Source organism: Syngnathus leptorhynchus, chromosome 1 (assembly GCF_054491065.1).
Source record: "Syngnathus leptorhynchus isolate UIUO chromosome 1, UIUO_Slep, whole genome shotgun sequence".
NCBI classification, from domain to species: Eukaryota; Metazoa; Chordata; class Actinopteri; order Syngnathiformes; family Syngnathidae; genus Syngnathus; species Syngnathus leptorhynchus.
The window spans coordinates 24,300,059-24,320,401 of record NC_141195.1 but is presented as its reverse complement, the minus strand read 5'-3'; the positions used below and the strand labels follow the sequence as shown (position 1 = coordinate 24,320,401).

At 42.7% G+C, this 20,343-nt stretch overlaps 3 protein-coding genes across 3 annotated transcripts; 2 read left to right on the top strand and 1 right to left on the bottom strand.

The window, feature by feature from the left end:
- The first annotated feature begins 416 nt into the window (after nt 1–416).
- Nucleotides 417–6,351, top strand: mybpha (myosin binding protein Ha). The gene is made up of 12 exons (XM_085915378.1): nt 417–585; nt 828–887; nt 972–1,031; nt 1,136–1,270; nt 1,507–1,674; nt 3,066–3,154; nt 3,240–3,435; nt 3,598–3,737; nt 3,804–3,963; nt 4,691–4,827; nt 5,659–5,845; nt 6,266–6,351. The coding sequence occupies exons 1-12, from the start codon at nt 417–419 to the stop codon at nt 6,304–6,306; spliced, it is 1,542 nt and encodes a 513-aa protein (XP_085771504.1). The 3' UTR covers nt 6,307–6,351.
- Nucleotides 6,352–11,641: 5,290 nt separating this feature from the next.
- On the top strand, nt 11,642–17,459 carry LOC147062930 (basement membrane-specific heparan sulfate proteoglycan core protein). The gene is made up of 17 exons (XM_085919953.1): nt 11,642–11,739; nt 11,808–11,846; nt 12,237–12,302; nt 12,402–12,470; nt 12,730–13,014; nt 13,073–13,345; nt 13,412–13,699; nt 13,997–14,260; nt 15,017–15,307; nt 15,446–15,721; nt 15,800–15,914; nt 16,013–16,170; nt 16,245–16,346; nt 16,426–16,494; nt 16,628–16,687; nt 16,769–16,828; nt 16,910–17,459. Exons 1-17 carry the CDS (start codon nt 11,709–11,711, stop codon nt 16,975–16,977), a joined length of 2,514 nt encoding a protein of 837 aa, XP_085776079.1. The 5' UTR covers nt 11,642–11,708; the 3' UTR covers nt 16,978–17,459.
- A 17-nt stretch (nt 17,460–17,476) lies between these two features.
- On the bottom strand, nt 17,477–19,945 carry apobec2b (apolipoprotein B mRNA editing enzyme, catalytic polypeptide-like 2b). The gene is made up of 3 exons (XM_085919978.1): nt 19,576–19,945; nt 18,288–18,468; nt 17,477–17,924 (listed from the first exon to the last, which is right to left on the bottom strand). The coding sequence occupies exons 1-3, from the start codon at nt 19,842–19,844 to the stop codon at nt 17,577–17,579; spliced, it is 798 nt and encodes a 265-aa protein (XP_085776104.1). The 5' UTR covers nt 19,845–19,945; the 3' UTR covers nt 17,477–17,576.
- Nucleotides 19,946–20,343: the final 398 nt, after the last annotated feature.

The window sequence follows — 20,343 nt, the reverse complement described above, 5'->3', positions numbered from 1 at the left end:
AACAAAAAACTTCCTATAAATTGTATTTTTTTAAACTTAAAAAAAGACTTACTAGACTATATATATATATATTATATATATATTATATATATACATATACATATATATATATATATATATATATATATATATATATATATATATATATATATATATATATATATATATATATATATATATATATATATATATATATATATATATATATATATATATATATGTGCTGCTCAATCTAACTTGCCCTGAAACCACATTATGGCTGTGACAACGTGTGAGTGGGGGGGGCATAGTGCACAGACATCCAAGTGAGGCAATGGGTGGAGTCCAACTGTCCCCGACCGAGCTCAGGACTTCTTATAAATGACCCCTGAGCTTCCAGGCGCCTTCATCCACACGAGCGGCTGTCTCTCAGCACCATGCCAAGCAAGCCCGCAGCCATTAAAAAGAACCCCGCTAAAAAGGCGCCAGAGCCTGAGCCGCCGGCCGCTGAAGCCGAGCCCGCTCCGGTGGAGGCTGCACCCGTGGCCGAAGGAGAAGAATCCCCGCTGGAAGACAGTCCCGCTACGGAACAAATGAATGCTGCAGGTACTATGGAAGGCCATTCAATGTCGTATGGGAAACAATTGGTTTTGAAGTATACAAAAGTCTAGTAAATAAAAATGCACAAAATATGACATTAACTCATTGACCAGTTAGAAATGGATATTTGACGTCATTGGCGGTGGATGACCAAAATAATACATTTTCTTTGGGCTTATAGGAGAAGGTCTGCGGATCAAACGTGTACAAAAAGTCACTGTGTTTGCTTGACGACTTTTTCTCACTAGATGCTGAAAGCGTACCTGAAGGCGACGTCGGGGTCCCAGCTACAGAGGCGCCTGCGGACGGTAAACAACGCAATTCAATTTCAAAATTCACGAAATTCAAACTAACTAGCTCCTGTCTGTAATGTTATCCTCTTGCTTTTCCAGCAGAACTTTCTCCTCCAATTGAAGAAGCACCCAAGGCTCCAACACCCCCACCTCCTCCAGGTAACTCCTACTCGCTTGAAGCTTTGCGAACCTGATTCAATGGAGGTGCGTCGGAAGAGATTTTTTTCCAAATTGTTCCGATAAATACGATTGTTTGTTTTCAGTTCCAACCAGTGCGCCATTGGAAGTATCTGTGGAGGACGTGAATGACACGAGCCTCACCGTCAAGTGGAAGACACCGGAGATCCTCGGAGAATCTGGCCTAGATGGCTACACCGTTGAATACTGCAAAGATGGAAGTAAGTTCACCCACTAACATACTCTGCTGGTGCAGGTGGGCACATTTGAAAGTGCACCAGTCCGTCAGGTGTCTGAGGTCAGATTGACTCATAGTTATTTCAAATGATTTCATCCAGCCCTTCTGGTAACTAAATAGCATCATTTACATTTCTATTCTATTCTACGAGTTTCCATCATTTCAAAAAGATAGTGAATGTGGCTTTTGTTATAAACACATGATTTGGTGTCCCTGCAGCGACAGACTGGGTGGTGGCAAACAAGGAGTTGACCCCGGCTACCCGCTACTGCATCAAAGATCTGACAGCAGGTGACCTGCTGCTGGTGCGCGTGGTGGCCGTAAACGCCGGCGGCCTCAGTCAGCCGGCCACGCTCACGCAGTCCGTGCCAATTCGCGAGGTGGTCGGTGAGTAGCTGCAAGTCGTTTGCAAAGTGCTCCTCTTCAAAGGAGCTCGGTCGGAATGCCATGAAAACAGTTGATGATATTGGAAACGGCTCACTTGAAACTATCAAGGAAGGTGGCTAAGCTAACATGCTAGCACACTGCTTACTGTCAAATGAATCTTGACAATCCACTTCTCACTTTGTCCACCGCTTATCAGTTCTGAAGGGCAGCTTACTCGTGGCTGAGCACATTTCCTGCTTGGGGTTCAAATATCTGCAAGCAAACAAGAACATTTAGTGGAGAAATGCGGTCATGAAACCAGAAGTGTCTCTGCGAAACACGAGTCTAATTGACGGATTGTGGGTCGGCTTGCGAAGGTTACATTCAGCTGTGTGCCATTGCCGCTGTCCTCACTTAACACACACATTTGTAATCCAAATCGAGTATCTTTTAAATCTAATATCCTAGATAGGTGTTCCTCCTGAAACAAATACACACGATGGATGATTTGTGGCAACACTGATTGGATGTCTCCCGAGCGCTGGGAATGACCTGCTTTTCAGGGATTAGCACTGAAGCCAAAAGTGGAGGTGAAGCTCATTGAGCGGAAATCTTAGCTGTCAAATCTTAGGCCAACGGACCATGAGCCAAATTGGTTCAGGAATGGTGTGAGATGCTCGAAGGAAATTGACGGGGCAGGATTTTGATAGTTTACAGAGATAAGACATCCAAACAACCTGCTGCCTTTAAAGATCTTCTCAGCTCTGAAGATATTTGCCCTTTCTTGATAGTCAGCCTTTTTGTGTGAAATAACCACATTTTAAATGGCTGCGCTTTTCCAGTTGTCATGACTTAGCACTTTGAACGCTTGAATCACCTGAACGTGATGACATCTTTTTTCTCGGGGATCAAATATCATTCTCATGCGAGACTTTAGCAAAACTATTTTAAGGACTGTTATCTTCTCTTTCGTTTGTCTGCCTGGATACTGGACAAAGTATTAACTTGTGCTCCAAAAAATCAATATAGGAATATATTATTGCGGGTATTTCACATCGATTCCTAAAACGGCAATAACGGGACTGCTGCTTCTTCTATTTGTGCTTTAATGACTCTGGAAAAACGCTGAATCTTATTTTTTCGGGTCACAAGATGATTTGTTACTTCCTTATGCTCATACGGATTTGGAAAAAAGGTCTTTTGAATGTGGCATATTGTAAATGATTTATGAATTCTAGAAATGAAGTTGTCAGCTTTTAACAACTGTCGTTAACTTGCATCATCGGTCTCGGAGCTCGGTCGGGGCGATGTAAATAGAACGTGTCAAAGTGTGGTTTGCGTGACCCCCTCCGCCACTCTGCTCGCTCACTTTGGTTGTCACTCGTGGAAAGAAAATTTTGGGTGTGTTGCAGACCGTCCGAAGATCAAAATTCCTCGTAACCTCCGCACGTGCTTTGTGAAGAAAGTTGGAGAGCAAATCAACCTGGTCATCCCGTTCCTTGTGAGCACAGATTTAGAACGACATATTTTTTCGCAGATTCTCTGTGGCATGTTCTCATCGATCGCTTGTCCTGATAATTCCACAGGGCAAGCCCAAACCTTCGGTGTCCTGGTTGAAAGACGGTCAGCCTTTGGATACAAAAAGGGTCAACCTCAGGAATAGCGACAAAGACAGCATCCTCTTTATCCGAGGTGCTCAAAGGGACGACTCGGGTGTTTATGAAATGACTGTTAAGGTGGACTGCTTTGAAGACAAAGCCGCGATCACCCTTCAGATTGTTGGTGAGTCGTAGGTGGAGCAGAACGTTCTCCTGAAGAACCGCTAAGTTAGCAACATTGCCAGCAAGACTTTTCCATATTTTGGAATCTACTTTCCAAACTCATTGGAGAGCATTAAATTAATTTCCAGAATTATGAAAGAAATAACTGATTCTACTGTCACAGACCTTCCCGGTCCTCCCAGCAGTACAAAACTGGTGGACTGCTGGGGCTTCAACGCTGCGCTGGAATGGACGCCTCCCAAGGACAATGGCAACACGGAGATCACAGGGTACATTGTCCAGAAGGCCGACAAGAAGACCGGGGTATGATCGCACCAGCTATCCACGTAAACAGGGTGTTATTGTAAACAATTGGATATTATGATTCAGGAATGGTTCACCGTGATGGAACACTACCACAGGCTTACCGCCACCATCTCTGACCTCATTATGGGAAACTCGTACCTCTTCCGAGTGTTTTCCGTCAACAAAGTGGGCATCAGTGAGAAGAGCACCGTTACCAAGGACGTGGCCATAATCCAGAAGACAGGTGCCCACGTGCCATGAATGTTCACTCCGGTGCTGTTATTTTAATCAGCTGCAAGACGTGTGTGGACTAGAGGGGCAGAGAAGCCCTTCGCAATTATTTTATTTTAAGCTGACAACAGCTACGGCAGGAGTAAATTTAGATACTCATGACATAGCCATAGCAAAGCTAAGTTAACTATATCTTGGCAGTTGTTGGGAATAACAAAGTTCATATAAGTCATGACTGTACAAAAGCAGATTTATAGCGTTTTTAATATATTTTTGTATCATTTTTTAATATATTATGTATTGTATCATACATTATAAATGTGAATATATTTGATATGTTTTTAAATATATTTATTTATTAAGTTTTGATTGATAGAGATATCAGTCCTTTACTTGAGTGGAGAGGAGTTAAGTCAACCAGGAGTTGATTGATTTTGATTTTGTCAGCTACAACAATGTGTGGCAAATACATTTTGTCTTTAGCCAGCCTGAAAACCACAACCACACGTTTGAAAATTCACCGTCTAATCTGAAAAAGAAAACAGATATTGGTAAAGGTGTATTTTGTCACTTGTTATTCGCTAATTTTGGATTAGTTTATTAAGCAGTTCACGTTAGCAAAGCTACTGTAGCACGTTTGATAGCATAAAAGCTCAAGCTAATGTTATTTGGCTCTTTGGCAAAAAAAAAAAGAATACATTGGTATTGTTCTTCTGTTACACTAGTTTTTATCTTCTCAGGCATCATCTACAAGCCTCCTGAATACCATGAACATGACTTCAGCGAGGCGCCCAAATTCACCACACCGCTTAGCAACCGGGCCGCTACCGTTGGATACACCACCAAACTGCTGTGCTCGGTTCGTGGAAGTCCCAAGGTCAGAAATGTCACAGTACTCTTTGACGATAACGTGAACAACCTTTATGCTAGCTTCAGCCTCATAAACAATCATAGGAGGCTGCGTGAGATGCTAAATGGTTGACTACACCATTTAGTGAAAACTTGAAACGTCCAAATTTGGTTCCAAATGGCGTTTACATTCTACTCTTACTTAAATTTGAAGACGGGTAGGTCTAGTATACACAATGCCGGCGTTCTGGTTCAACATATCTTTTACAGCCTGATGCAGCCGGCTTAGGCGACAGGCTATGGTGGAAATGCAGCTAATTATGTTTTTGAGCTGTCCTTGGCTTCTCACCAAGGACAACGTTTGCAAGCTCATACCGGTGGCGCTTAGACGAATCCGACTGGAATTTTAGAACACAAAGACAAAGACCACAGACTAGAGGAACACAAAGGCGGGCCGACGTTTCAAATACCTGCTGTGTGTGTTTGTGTTCTTATTCCGTGTCCTGCTCGTTCTGATAATGAGCTGTCACAAATGGAGATGTAGTGTGTTGGAAGCTGAGCAGGCTGGACACAAATGATAAAATAAGATAAGCAAATTGTCTGTTGTCCTGATGTGAGGATGCCATTGCTATTTTAGTCACCCACTGCTAACAGTTGGAGGAAGCGCGACCTTTGCCGTCATTTAAGCGGGACACCTCCTGGTTGAAGTCAGACGCTGAGGTTTTTACTAGAAATGCACTCTGAAACTCAAAATGGGGCATATCTGATGTCAGGAGAAGTTCTAAGTTACTGTCCTTCTACAGTCTACACAGACTGTCACTGTCGCATCCGAAGCTCATTGTCGGGTTTTTTTTCACAGCCTAAGATCGAATGGCTAAAGAACCAGATGGTGATCGGTGATGACCCCAAGTTTCGTCAGCTCTCCAACCAAGGAATCTGCTCTTTGGAGATCCGCAAGCCATGCTGCTTTGATGGCGGCGTGTACACCTGCAGAGCCAAGAACGACCAAGGAGAGGCCGCAGTCTCCTGCAAACTGGAAGTCAAACGTACGTATGCGATACTTACATCAAAGCTCTTTGTATATACAGCGAAAACTCAATTTTCTTGATTAATCAGCTCCAAAAACTGAAATGACGTAAAAACTGGAGTAATATTTCCTTCCCAGAGGAAATCATGTAAATCCAATTAACCAGTTTTTATTTTTTTTTAATACCGTATTGGCCCGAATATAAGACGACCCCGATTATAAGACGACCCCCTCTTTTTCAAGACTCAAGTTTGAAAAAAAGCCTTTGTCTAGACCCCGAATGTAAGACGCCCCCCCCCCCCTTTTTCAGTTTTATTTCAATGAAAAAAACCTCGTCTTATATTCGGGCCAATACGGTAACAATGACAATGAAATTTAACATCACTTTTATGACGGGACAAAATTTCATATTAAAAAAAACATTTTCTTTTCCTAATAGAAGTGATTCTTTTGGAGTTGGATAAGGAAAGATGCAAGTAAAGCAACACTGCAACCTTCAGAGGTAAGGTCAAAGACAAAACAAAGGAAATTAAAACTTTCCTGATATTCAGAGGGTGTATTATTTTTGGAAAAAGGCACATTTCTTGATGCGCGCTTAAAAGAGTGCAACCAGTCCTGTCAAATGTAGAACACAAACACTCTCGGAAAATGACCTTCATTACGAGCAAGGACACGCGTGTTACCACAAATAGGGTCACACGCCTTCGTAGCCAACCCAAAGGTCCGGTCTTGAATGCATGGTCGGCGTATAGGGATGCATTCACACCTGTATTTCCGGCTGCCCACTTGTGATCAGCTCACATTACCAGAAGAGTGTTTTCATGCCAAGTGTGAACTGCACCCCGTGGATGACAACATCGTGCGGCCATACTTGGGAGGTTTTCTCAAGGGGAAAACAAGAGATTAGTGGCAGAGCCTTGAGGAGGGGGTTGTTCGTAGAGGCCGGCCGCAGAATGATGTCAACACTGCGGTCGACAGCTTCTAAAAATGAGTCACGCTAATCTGACACGAAGCCAAACTCTTCACATTACCGTGAGTCGACAGGCAGAGTTGGGGGGGACTAAAACTGACAGGTGAGACGCCTGTGCGCTTAAAAATGCGACATTTTGGTCGACAAGATTGTAACGCAGGGCTTTGATCACAGAATGTTTGCAAATCATAATGACATTTTACAGAAATAAAACTGAAGCTACATCTTGTGAGTAAAGCAATTCATGTTAAAAAAAAAAAAAGGGCTTAAATTCTTTGGTTCAGCCACGACATACATTTTTACTTGTTGCTCGGCGGGATTGTTCAAGCAGTAGCTAAAGCAATGTATCAAAGTTCAGGGAGAAGTTATTTAAACATGAATTTTCTTCTACTCTTTTGATTATAAAACATACGCCGTAAAGAAATTGTGTATTTGCTGGCAGGCATTGACCGCAGTTTAGTGTTGGCTTGTGAGTGAACGATTCGTTCAAAAGAACAAATCTATTCAGTGAACGAGAGTGAACGAATCCCTTTCTAAAGTGATTCGTTCTTTTTACAGTTCATATGACTTCAACCAGTAGGTGTCGGTAACGCGCATTGAAGCTGGTGACACCTGGCCGTAAATCAAAACGAAGAAGAATATGACGTACCTTCCCGTTCACGAACGAGTCGTTAATTGCGCGTCCCGCTCACCAACTGAACGGATCTCTGAGTGAACGAATCAGTGATTTTCATTTCCAGTTCATCGCGAGAACGGACGGATCAGTGAGGGAACGAATCCTGACTTTCCCGTTCGCCAACGAGTCAATGGGTGAACTGCCTTCCATCCTTTCTTCTCTCCCGTGCGTGCATCAACGGATCAGTCAGTGAACGTGTTGCGTCTCCCTCCTAGCCGGCGTGAACTATGGAAGCAAGAATGTCGATTTACGAATTGCCAAGGAAAGAAAGAAAGAAGCACTCACTGAAACACCACTTCTTTTATGCAAGCTAACGGCTAACTTTATTGCATGAAGATCCCGCCGTTGTGCAAAAACGGGGAGACTATGCTTCTCTTTGGGTCATCTAAGACTTATAGTAGTTTTAAATAACGTGTATGCATATATACGCCTAAATATTGTTGTCCAATATATCTACTGCAATTTCACATTAGATTGCTGGTTTGAAATGTGTTATTATTATTTGAATAAACATTTATGTTAAAACTTGTCTGGTGTTTTATTCCTTGTTTTTATATTCGCCAATTAAAACATTTTAAAAAATCAGACATTTGGTTAACTGGTTTATATGACGTATGGGTTTTACGTTGTTATATGAGTTGGTGTCCCCCCAAATAACAAATGTCGACATAACGGATTTTTTTTCAACCTTTTATTCAAACACAAACACATTCGGTATAATACCACCATCAACTACAATCCAACAAATATAAAATTAAAACATCAATGTCGGCATAACGTGTGTCGGCTGGCATAGCAGCAACGTCACTCGTGAATCTTCGCTAACGGACTTGAAATTAGGTGGTGTACCCAATGGAGTGCCCAAATGACGTCACAGATCCAACAGCCAATCAGAAAGTGGGGGTGAGGGCGGGTGTGGCACTTTTCACTTAAGATTTTACCCTAATGAAGTGGCCTGTGATTAGGTACACCTGAAAATGGCGGTGTACCCAATAGAGTGTCCAAGTGACGTCACAAATCAACCAGCCAATCAGAAAGTGGGGGTGAGGGCGGGTGTGGAACTTTTCACGTTCATTTAAGCTTTGACCATGATTTTTCCCTAATGAAGTGGCCTTTGATTAGGTACACCTGAAAATGGCGGTGTACCTAATAGAGTGTCCGAGTGACGTCACAAATCAACCAGCCAATCAGAAAGTGGGGGTGAGGGCGGGTGTGGCACTTTTCACGTTCATTTAAGCTTTGACCATGATTTTTCCCTAATGAAGTGGCCTGTGATTAGGTACACCTGAAAATGGTGGTGTACCTAATAGAGTGTCCGAGTGACGTCTCAAATCAACCAGCCAATCAGAAAGTGGGGGTGAGGGCGGGTGTGGCACTTTTCACGTTCATTTAAGCTTTGACCATGATTTTTCCCTAATGAAGTGGCCTGTGATTCGGTACACCTGAAAATGGTGGTGTACCTAATAGAGTGTCCGAGTGACGTCACGAATCAACCAGCCAATCGGAAAGTGGGGGTGAGGGCGGGTGTGGCACTTTTCACGTTCATTTAAGCTTTGACCATAATTTTTCCCTAATGAAGTGGCCTGTGATTAGGTACACCTAAAATGGCGGTGTACCTAATAGAATGTCCAGGTGACGTCACAGATCAATCAGCCAATCAGAAAGTGGGAGTGAGGGCGGGTGTGGCACTTTTCACGTTCATTTAAGCTTTGACCATGATTTTTCCCTAATGAAGTGGCCTGTGATTAGGAACACCTGAAAATGGCGGTGTACCTAATAGTGTCCGACTGACGTCACAGATCAACCAGCCAATCAGAAGGTGGGGGTGAGGGTGGGTGTGGCACTTTTCACGTTCATTCAAGCTTTGACCATGATTTTTCCCTAATGAAGTGGCCTGTGATTAACACCTGGAAATGGCGGTGTACCTAATAGAATGTCCAAGTGACGTCACAGATCAACCAGCCAATCAGAAAGTGGGGGTGAGGGCGGGTGTGGCACTTTTCACTTTCCGTTAAACTTTGGCCATGATTTTTCCCTTATGAATTGGCCTGTGATTAGGTACACCTGAAAATGGCGGTGTACCTAATGGAGTGTGCGTGCGACGTCACAGATCAACCAGCCAATCAGAAAGTGGGGGTGAGGGCGGGTGTGGCACTTTTCACCATTTAAGCTTTGACCACGATTTTTCCCTAATGAAGTGGCCTGTGATTAGGTACACCTGAAAATGGCGGTGTACCTAATAGAGTGTCCAAGTGACGTCTCAGATCAAACATCCAATCAGAAAGTGGGGGTGAGGGCGGGTGTGGCACTTTCACTTTCATTTAAGCTCTGACCATGATTTTTCCCTAATGAAGTGGCCTGTGATTAGGTACATCTGAAAATGGTGGTGTACCTAATAGAGTGTCCAAGTGACGTCTCAGATCAAACATCCAATCAGAAAGTGGGGGTGAGGGCGGGTGTGGCACTTTCACTTTCATTTAAGCTCTGACCATGATTTTTCCCTAATGAAGTGGCCTGTTATCAGGTACACCTGAAAATGGCAGTGTACCTAATAGAGTGTCCGAGTGACGTCACAGATCAAACATCCAATCAGAAAGTGGGGGTGAGGGCGGGTGTGGCACTTTTCACTTTCCGTTAAACTTTGGCCATGATTTTTCCCTTATGAATTGGCCTGTGATTAGGTACACCTGAAAATGGCGGTGTACCTAATGGAGTGTGCGTGCGACGTCACAGATCAACCAGCCAATCAGAAAGTGGGGGTGAGGGCGGGTGTGGCACTTTTCACCATTTAAGCTTTGACCACGATTTTTCCCTAATGAAGTGGCCTATGATTAGGTACACCTGAAAATGGCGGTGTATCTAATGGAGTGTCCGAATGACGTCACAGATCCAACAGCCAATCAGAAAGTGGGGGTGAGGGCAGGTGTGGCACTTTTCACTTAAGCTTTTTCCCTAATGAAGTGGCCTGTTATTAGGAACACCTGAAGATGAAGGTGTACCTAATGGAGTGTCCGACTGACGTCACAAATCAAACAGCCAATCAGAAAGTGGGGGTGAGGGCGGGTGTGGCACTATTCACTTTCACTTGTGCTTTTTCCCTAATGAAGTGGCCTGTGATTAGGTACACCTGAAAATGTCGGTGTACCTAATAGAGTGTCTGAGTGACGTCACAGATCAAACATCCAATCAAAAAATGGGGATGAGCCACTTTTCACTTTCCGTGAAGCTTTGACCATGATTTTTTTATTATTTGATTGATTGAAAGATCAGCGCGTGTGGGTGTGGGGGGGAGGACGATTTGTTGAACGATTCGTTTGAACGAATCTTTTGAGAGAACTGATTCCAAAGATACAATTCACTTCAAAGAACTGGAATGCACATCACTACCGCAGTTCTCTGCGACACTAATCGGGAACAATGAAAGTGGATGGATGTGTGAACGTTACGTTCATTTTCTATTTTCAAGTACAGCACCATCTGCTGGATCGTTTGGGGTACTACCTCACCTCCCATTCAGTACACGCTTTCGCAATTCATAGACATGACACCTTCTAACCTTGTCTTCTCTTGGTCTATTTTTTTATTATCATGTTTTTGTGTGTTTTGATATTTTAAGTTCTGTATTAGAAATTCCCCATTCGCTTTTTGTATTTGTCCAGGGTTCTGGGCAAAGTGAGAGGAAAAGATGATGCAGTGGCATTGTGTACATAATGAAGAAACAGTCCTCAACCCACACCACAAAAATCCCACGTCTCAATGTTGCATGATCATCTAGTTTGTCACGTTTCAGGCTGAATGTCCAAAAATTATTCTGTCACTCGCAGTTTGTTATACTGTAGTATGCCAATCAATAAAATGGATTTGATTTTGCAAAGAGTATGTGAAATTAATAATATATTTTTGGATATTCTATGTGGATTTTTACATGTATTGTAAAGTACTAATTATTTTCAATGGCAGAATATCAAAACTACAGCAAGTATGTATTCAGCTATTTTTTAAAGCTCCAATTAAAATGACAATCATAAAATATTTTTTGTTTTATAGATCATGTTCTCGGCAATTCAGACTGAACATGCTTGACTAAGTCATTTCCTGAAGAACAGCATGAAAAAGCAGATGTGGTCAATAGAGGAAAGCCGCTGCTCACACGCCCGTTCAGTGGGTTTCCTTTGTTGAGCTTTGCTGAACACTGAGCGACTGCATCACTTGGGTGCATGTGCGACTCAATGGAAAATGGGGCTCATCCAGGTCTTTGGTGTCATCTGTAAGTCTGAGTGCATCCGTACATAAAGAAATTTGGTCGAGAGCCTTTATATCCTTTTGTTTTGACAGATATTACTGCTCTCCGTGTGGCGCTGGCTGATGAGGATGGTAAGAAAGTTTTTCAAATACGTGCTTCAGGCATACATTTGTTATGTTGATTTATTTATTTATTTATTTATTTATTTATTTATTTATTTATTTATTTATTTATTTATTTATTTATTCATGTGTCTAGCAAATAAGCTTTATATTCGTGCACGGTTGATGTTTCTGATTCGAGGTAAAACAGAACCAAATGAAAACAATGTTGAGGAAGTCCTACAGAAGAAACATGAAGTAGCTTGTTCTCGTGCCAGCGACACTTCCTGAGGCAATTTTTAATGAGGTCTTTTTGCTGTTTTCTTATGTCCTGCTTTTGTTTTTTTTTTTGTTTTGTTTTTGTCACAATGTGTTTAAAATGGAAAAAGATTAACTATGTTGTCATCTCCCAACTACCAGTCACTTCCATATGGAAGGACTATGTCCCAACTAGTGGACCGGCAATTGAGATCCACACGATAAATGGTGAGGAAAGGCGTAACATTTCCATTTCTACTCCGAAAAAACATTGAAAAACATTAGAAGAGCAGAAAATTCAAACTGATGGCATCTTCTCCCCTCCAGCGACCCCCTCCGTGTTCAGCGACACTTCCCCAACCAGTGAAGTGACAACTGAGACACAGACTGTTTATGGTGAGCACTTATACAATGGTCAATGCAGATGATAGAGATACACAATTAAAAATACAAAATAGTGTTGACAGTACACAAATCTCATTTCATCCAAAGTAACAAGTTCATTTTATTACTACTTCCTGGTCGCAGTCTTCTTCTGACAAATTTAGTCAAACTAGTGTCAATCAACGGCAGGCCCAAAAAAAAAGCGAGGGTCCTTAAACTCATTTGATCACGACAATGTCAACTGCACATTTTTTTTTTGGGACATTTCCAGAACCTCCAGTTCCATCACTGCACCTGCAGTCCCCCTGGTGGGACGTCTTCCCCTTTGAGAAAGCCGAGTTTGAATGCAGGGTCAACGACAGCTCGGACTGGACCTTCAGTTGGTACAGAAACGGGGAGCTCTTGGATGATACCGACCCAAACGTTTCTTCCAACCGAGCGACGCTAACAATAACTGCGGCGTCTCAGTCGTATTCTGGAATGTACTCTTGTAAAGTTCATCACAAAGTCAAAGGCCAATCCACCAACAGTAACACAGTTGAATTGAAAGTTTATGGTAAGTTTCAGATTTTCCAATACTCTCTGTTGAAATTCATTTGAATTTGTTTTATTAGCAAACAAGCCGAAGCCAACGTTGGTGCTCAAGCCAAAGTTGCAGCAAATGTTTCCCGGAGAATCTGTCACCTTCCAGTGTGGAATGAAAACGTCCATTGGATGGGACTACGTGTGGTATCACAATGACACGCAAATCCAAGGATCTTTTACGGACAGCCATAAAATCGTTTCTTTAGCGCTGTCCGACAGTGGACGATACCACTGCAAAGCTAAGAGAGGGCAAAGTCCTTTCTACACAGAGCAGAGTGAGACATCAACGCTGCAGGTGTCTGGTAAGCATGACTTCTTCAAAACATCTGGTTCTACTTTGGTTCTGACCACTACTTATCTAACTTCAGAACCACCCACTCCAACCATGCAGCTATGGAGTTCCTGGTCAGACGTGTTCCATAAGGAAAGTGTGTCGCTGGTTTGTGACTTGGGCAGTCCTAACTGGACATTCACTTGGTACAGAAATGGAGAGATGGTTCAGAAAGACCCAACACTGGTTCTGAGCTTAACGGGGTCGCATCTTAACATCACCGCTGCTTCTCGAGACCACAAGGGAAGATATGCCTGCAAAGGTCAATTGGAGTCCAGAAGTGTCAGCTCTGCTTTGAGCATGGGCATAGATGTTACAGTTTATGGTAAAAGATGTTTTCATGCTTCTCTTGTGCACGTTTTTTTGGGAGTGGCTCAGAATGTTTCTTGAATGCTGTAGCTCACTTTTTCCCAACCAATGTATAAAATAATAACAACAGGTTAAACAGACCTCCTACTAACTAGTCCAAGAGCATTTCTATGTTTTGAAAATTATATTTTTGTATCAATTAACTGAAATGGATTCTTGACGTTTATAGCCGTCAATGGTAGCGAATGAGTTCCGTAAAATTGAATATATTTGGGAATTACTGGTGTCTACTAATGACTTGTGCTTGTTTTAGAAAATATTCCGAAGCCTTCACTGACCGAGGACTCTGGTTTAAACCCGATGTACGTTGGAGAAAACATCACCTTCACTTGCACACTTCATATGGGGTCAGACTGGGTGTACCACTGGTTCAAAGATGAGAAGGAGCTCATGGACACGGACAAAACCCTCAGATTACACCTCAAGCCTCAGGATGGGGGGACCTACTGGTGCAAGGGCACCAGAGGCAGACAAACATCTACAGACATCAGTGATAGGATGGCTCTGGTTGTTCTCGGTGGGTTGAGTTCAATCAATGGAAAAACGTCATTTGTTAAGTTGAAACATTTTAGCACTTTTCAAACCACAGGAAGTTGGTGAGTGGAACGTTTACCGTGTAAAGCTGTCTTTATGCTATTGAAACAGGATGTGGTTGTGTGCAGGAAGGGGGTGGAAATGAATACATTGAGTGATGAATATTAAAATGGGCCAGGTGGCGGGGACGCGTTTCGTTTTTCTACTCGGTCATCTTTTCCTCTGCATTTTAGATTCTCACTTTCCAATAGATCATGAATGGATGGATGGATGGATGGATGGATGGATGGATGGATGGATGGATGGATGGATGGATGGATGGATGGATGGATGGATGGATGGATGGATGGATGGAGGGATGGATGGATGGATGGACGGATGGACGGTAGGACGGATGGATGGACAACGGCTGGACGGATGGACGGACAGATGGATAGATGTAATGGGTGGATGGATGGGTGGATAGATGGAAGATGGATGGATGAACGGATGAACAGATGGACAGACGGACGGACGGATAAATGAATGGATGGATGGATGGATGGATGGATGGATGGATGGATGGATGGATGGATGGATTGATGCAATGGGTGGATGGACGGGTGGATAGATGGAAGATGGATGGATGAAGGGACGGACAGATGGACGGACGGACGGATGAATGGATGGATCCATCTGCAAACATAGATAGACGGATGGATGGATATGTCTGATTGTACGCTTATGTGTGTCTTTTCAGAAATTCCTCTTCCATCTTTGACGCCAAGCACTCAATGGGCAGATGTGTTCCCCAGCGAAAGCGTGACCTTGAGCTGCGCTATGGCCCACAGTTCCGACTGGACGTATATGTGGCGACGAGACAATCGGACAATCCCCAGTGGTGACGCCGTGTCTTTCGGACCGGATGGAGCTATCCTGTTCATCAGCTCTGCTTCGGCTTCTCACCATGGACAATACAGCTGCTTGGGAAAACTCAAGGGCAGGTCTGTTAGCAGCGCTTGGACATCTGGAATGACCCTCCGGGTTTATGGTGAGTCTTCTTTCTTGAACATCTTAACATACATATGTCCCTTTAAGTTGCGCACAGATGTCCAAATTATTTCAAATCAGTGCAGTTTCAGTGAAGTTGATTGATAGAATTTCAATTTTTTTTTTCCTTTCCCATTAGACAAGAAGCCCGTCGTCAAAATGCGCCAAGACCCAGACTTTATGGTCATGCACACTGGAGATTTTGTGTCGTACATCTGTCACATCAACCAATCCTCTGGTTGGGAGTATGTGTGGTACCAAGACGACACTCGACTTCGTGTCTCTGGAAACAATTACACAATCCATTCTGTGGTCAAAGCAAACTCTGGATCGTATAAATGTGAAGCAATCCGAGGGAAAAGTCCTCGTATCTTCAAAACGGAACAAAGTCGGGTTTTGAGGCTACAAATTAAAGGTATGTGTAAAGACCTCACTTGGAACAGTCACCTGCAATATGTGTTTTATCGGTAAATGTATATTTTGTTTTCTCCAGAACGACCATCCGCAAACATAATTGTCGTAACCGGATGGTCTGAAGTCTTTTCCACTGACAGTCTTGTGCTTAAGTGTGAGGTGAAAGATAATGAAAACACGTGGAACTACGCATGGTAAGCCACTTTGATTCGTGCTGTTGATACAAAGCCTGATTTTTTTTAAAAATTGGAGAAAAATAAGCAAAAGAGTTTTGGTTTTGTCCATCAAACAGGTTTATCGAAGGGCATCGGATCACAAACGCGTCGTCTGACAGATACACAGTGACACCCCGGAATGACCCCCAACAGAGCCAATACGTTTGCCGGGGCGTTCGCAACGGCCAACCTTCTTACTCCAAAGACAGCGAATCTCTGGCAACCAAGAATTTATGTACGTTTGGATTTCCACGTGGATGTTTGCTTCCATCTTATTTGTTTTCATCGGTGGCTTTCATTTACCTCTAGTGTTAAAGAGACGGGTGCTTCTTTCCATCTCCGGCTGTATGGCCTTCGGTATCGTTGTTGTTTTCCTCTGCTGCATTGGTCTCAGAGTCACCAGGAAAAAAAGTATGGTGGATATTTTCAGCAGGGGGTTCTCGAACTGTGCGGCGGCACGCTAACCGTGTGTTTTTTTCTAAATGCGCAGAAGACGATGACAACGGGCCAGAGGAGGGCGAGCTCTTCCTCACCATGGCTCAGCTTAAGAATCGTGACGGTATGGCGAAACAGGCCAATTTCCTCAAACTCGATGACTTATTTGAGAGCATTTTGAAAAAAAAAACACATGCAGGGCTTGCCTCAATCTAGGCGTTGGCGCGGGTGTGTAAGTTCCTCTATCTTGCCTGCAGATACTCCTTGTCCACTGGTTGATTACATCACAGATGCAGAAGTAAAGGTTCCAGCAAAAGGTACAAAAGGGCAGATGAATGTTGTGTTACTAAGCTCGTTCCTCATTTTTGTTTTTTGTTTTTCTCATATTTGACTTGCAGATGGAGTGGAGATTATTTCTAGTGAAGAGACAACAGATGTGACCTCTCAGGATGACCTAGGTGAGGTGGTTGTGGTGTTTTACCATTAATAATAGAGCTGAGCTGTCTCCACATACTTTTTCTGTCTCTTTATGTCTATAGTTGTAGCAACAGAGAGCAGTGAAGCACCTTCAGCAGAGGAAGGTGCTCTGGTTTCCTTTCAACGCTGAGCCGCCAAAGATGTCAGTATTGCTCATTCAAATCGGATGCAAAGAAAAAGTTGGATGAAGATATTTAGCTGGTGGGAATAATAATATCAGTTGCTTGAAAGTGTAGGATTCAATTAAAATGTTTTGGAACATTGTCAGTTTCCTCTACTGCATGGTCATAAAAAAAATTGCTTGCAATAGCTGTAGTTTTTAAAAGTGAAGACTATTTGTCATTTTCGTATTGACACATGAGGTCAATGCACAATTTGTCTTCGCGGGCCAAAGAAAATGATGTGACGGGCCGTATCTGGGCCCCCGGGCCTTTGGTTTGACACCAAAGCTCTACTGTATGTCATTAACTGACCGCTGTCTATGTATGCACAAACACCAGATTAGACAGTTCGGATAAAGTTTAAAGACCAGAGCTGTATCTTTAATGTATACGTGACACGCCGTCTGTCTGTTGTGAAGACGTGAAGAATAAAATCATAATCATACACAAAGTGTGTCTTACCCCCTGAAATTGGGAAAAAATATATTCTGTCTACACTTGAAAGAAACTTTTTTTGTGTTGGAATTGAAAGACTTCAAACAATGTAAACCGATTAGCTGGCTAACATCTACTTGAGGATATCAGCCAGTTTCTCCACATAGTATTCGTAGTTCTCCATACAATCTTCCCAGGGAGTAAAGCTCTGGTCCTCCTTCTCCACGTAGGTCTCCCAAACAAGCTGAAAGTCTGTGGGTTTCATCATCCTCAGCTTGCAGCCAGCATTCACCAGGGCCTTGAGCCCCTCCACTATCTCGGGATCTTCAAACTCAAATAGACGAGAGCAGAAAAGACACAGGCGGAGCTTCTTGCGTTGTCGGAGGATGTTGGCAATCTTGACAGCGCAGGCCGCGCAGGGACTCGATGTCACGTACCATGTGACGTCACATTCTTTAGAGGGGTCATTGTCAGGGACCACCTGGGGGAAAAAAAAGAAAAAAAGAGTTTGAGCGTCACTTCTACATTCAAACAGCTTCAGTTCCGGTTTAATTCGCAGTGTAAACCATATTAGATTCTTATGAAGGAAGTCGAGAAATTTTTATTACTATTATTTAATGCTTATTCAGCAATGTCTTTCTGACATAATAAATAGAAGGGCTAACACAAAAATCCATCCATATGAAAGTATGTAAAACTTTATCCAGGAAGCTTTGAGGGCAATTTGGGCACCAGTGTGGGTGACCATCAAAACTTAAAGAACTGATGTAACTTTGGGAACCGGCCCAGAATCACGCCAAAGCTGCCGCTATGGAAATGAACAGCTGAGGAGGGAGCATATTACTTGTTGAAAGAAAGCCTCTTCGGCGTGAGCTGTGGCATGTTCATCCTCCATATAACCTTTCAAAGGCTCCGTGCTGCCTCCTGGTGTGTCCACTCTGTAGCACAGCAGGGTCTTGTTTCTTCCTGATGAGTATTCCACATTCCTGAACTGAAACTTGAAGTAAAATGGACTCATCTGCTCTCTGGTAGGAAGTAAAAACACATCTTTAAGTTGATGATCACATTGCAAGTTTTGGGAGCATAAAAGGTCGTTTGATAAAATTGGGGGTTTGGTACATAAAGTATAAAGTTGGCGTATGTAGTCACACTTGTGTTAAATAATAGACTTCTTAAAATGAGAAGTACTAATTCAACTGCATTAGGATTGCTTCAGTAGAAGTAAAATTAGGCTAGTAGGCTAAAGACTTGAGAAATGCAGAGCTTAAACGATTTCAACACAACTGAATTAACATTATTTCGCAATAGCCTTACCCATGATTTTGTCAACTTAATTGGTACAATAAAAAGAAATTTCTCAGCATCAAAAATAGTCCTGATTTTCATTATGCTTGTACTGAGTTTTCGAGCTAGCTAGCGTTGGCTCAAGGTTTATGCTATCAAAACAACTGTTCCCATTGTTTTGATAACATTTTAGATTGAGTAAAAAATGGTAAATTAGCCAAATGATAACTGGGGGAATTTACACCATACTTGCATGTGTTTTTAAAGATTACATGACGAATTTATGAACGCATGAAGCTTATGGTTTTTAGGCTGGCACTAGACAACGTAATCGCTAGCTAGCATGATTGGCTCGACTATTACTGTATCAAAACCACCTGTTTCCATCACTCTCCTCATGTTTTGAACAAAGGAACACAAATTGTGAATTTAGGTAAAAAAATAATAATTTAAAAAAATAGGAAAAAATACAATTTGTGTTCAGCCAAATTTATATATATATATATATATATATATATATATATATATATATATATATATATATATATATATATATATATATATATATATATATATATATATAAAAATGTAGAGAGTAAAAGTAAAATTGTCTTAAAGGTCTAAATCAGGTACCTCAATCTTCTACCACATAATTGAACTTCACCACCACTTACAGTGAATATGTCAACCAGATCATTTACTGTAAGCCGTCTCTGCAATAAGTCTATGACCAGGCAAATAAAGTACAGTACACAAATAGATGCATGACTCAGTCTTCTGGCAACTACTTTTAAAACATCCAATAAAAGTATATGCATGCAGAAAGAGAACAAATGCATCTTGCCCACCCTGAGACGATCTCAAACGGTGGCAGTTCAATGGGCTCAAAATCTCCATTCCCATCATTTTTCTTCACTTGCACTCCTGCTGCCCCGGCAGCTTCCCCGTTGCTCTTCTCCTCATTCACCGCACACGGCTCAGGAGTCGTCTCGGGCTTTTTAGTGACTTTGTCCTCCTTTTTGGCGCATTTGGCCTTTTCTTTCTCCTCGTCATTGCCTTTGTTTTCCGCCTTCTTCTCCTTTCGCTTAACACTAGGCCGGCTGTTTCTGTCGGACATGATTTTGTAGTCAGGAGCAAGTGAGAGTGTGCGACGAAGAGGTGGAGCGAGAGCGGGTGCAAGTGGAGTGATAACCCGAGTGCATCAACCAAAATAGAAGCTATTGTGATCCCAAGCATATCATGTGCACGTCTGGCTACAGGGCAGGCTCCGTGAACCCACTCCCCCCCCTCTCGGCCCCCATCCAGGCCCTGGACGCTAGAAGGGCCAGCGATAACGAGACAGTGGCAAAGGTAGGAGTGGCCTCACTGTAAACACTGTTGCCTTAGAAGAAGACATTTTGGACATCTGCTTGTTTTAGGTGTTTCCCTCTTCCAACACATTTGATTCAGTTGATCATCTTATCAGCAAACTGAGTAGGAGCCTGTCAATTCATTCACTGCCAGCCCAGTACAAAGTTATGTTTGACGTCTATTCTCGTCAATGGCAGTGAATGATTTCATTTGAATCTGGTGTGTTAGTGGGGGGGAGATATCGAAAACATGCAGGATACTTCGGG

Coding starts and splice junctions, on each gene's coding strand:
- mybpha (XM_085915378.1), top strand. CDS start 417: ATGCCAAGCAAGCCCGCAGCCATTAAAAAGAACCCCGCTAAAAAGGCG. Junction 586..827: donor GGAACAAATGAATGCTGCAG/GTACTATGGAAG, acceptor TTTTCTCACTAG/ATGCTGAAAGCGTACCTGAA. Junction 1,032..1,135: donor AACACCCCCACCTCCTCCAG/GTAACTCCTACT, acceptor GTTTGTTTTCAG/TTCCAACCAGTGCGCCATTG.
- apobec2b (XM_085919978.1), bottom strand. CDS start 19,844: ATGTCCGACAGAAACAGCCGGCCTAGTGTTAAGCGAAAGGAGAAGAAG. Junction 18,469..19,575: donor CCGTTTGAGATCGTCTCAGG/GTGGGCAAGATG, acceptor ACTTCCTACCAG/AGAGCAGATGAGTCCATTTT. Junction 17,925..18,287: donor AAGAGGCTTTCTTTCAACAA/GTAATATGCTCC, acceptor TTTTTCCCCCAG/GTGGTCCCTGACAATGACCC.
- LOC147062930 (XM_085919953.1), top strand. CDS start 11,709: ATGGGGCTCATCCAGGTCTTTGGTGTCATCT. Junction 13,015..13,072: donor AGTTGAATTGAAAGTTTATG/GTAAGTTTCAGA, acceptor TTGTTTTATTAG/CAAACAAGCCGAAGCCAACG. Junction 16,171..16,244: donor TCTGGCAACCAAGAATTTAT/GTACGTTTGGAT, acceptor ATTTACCTCTAG/TGTTAAAGAGACGGGTGCTT.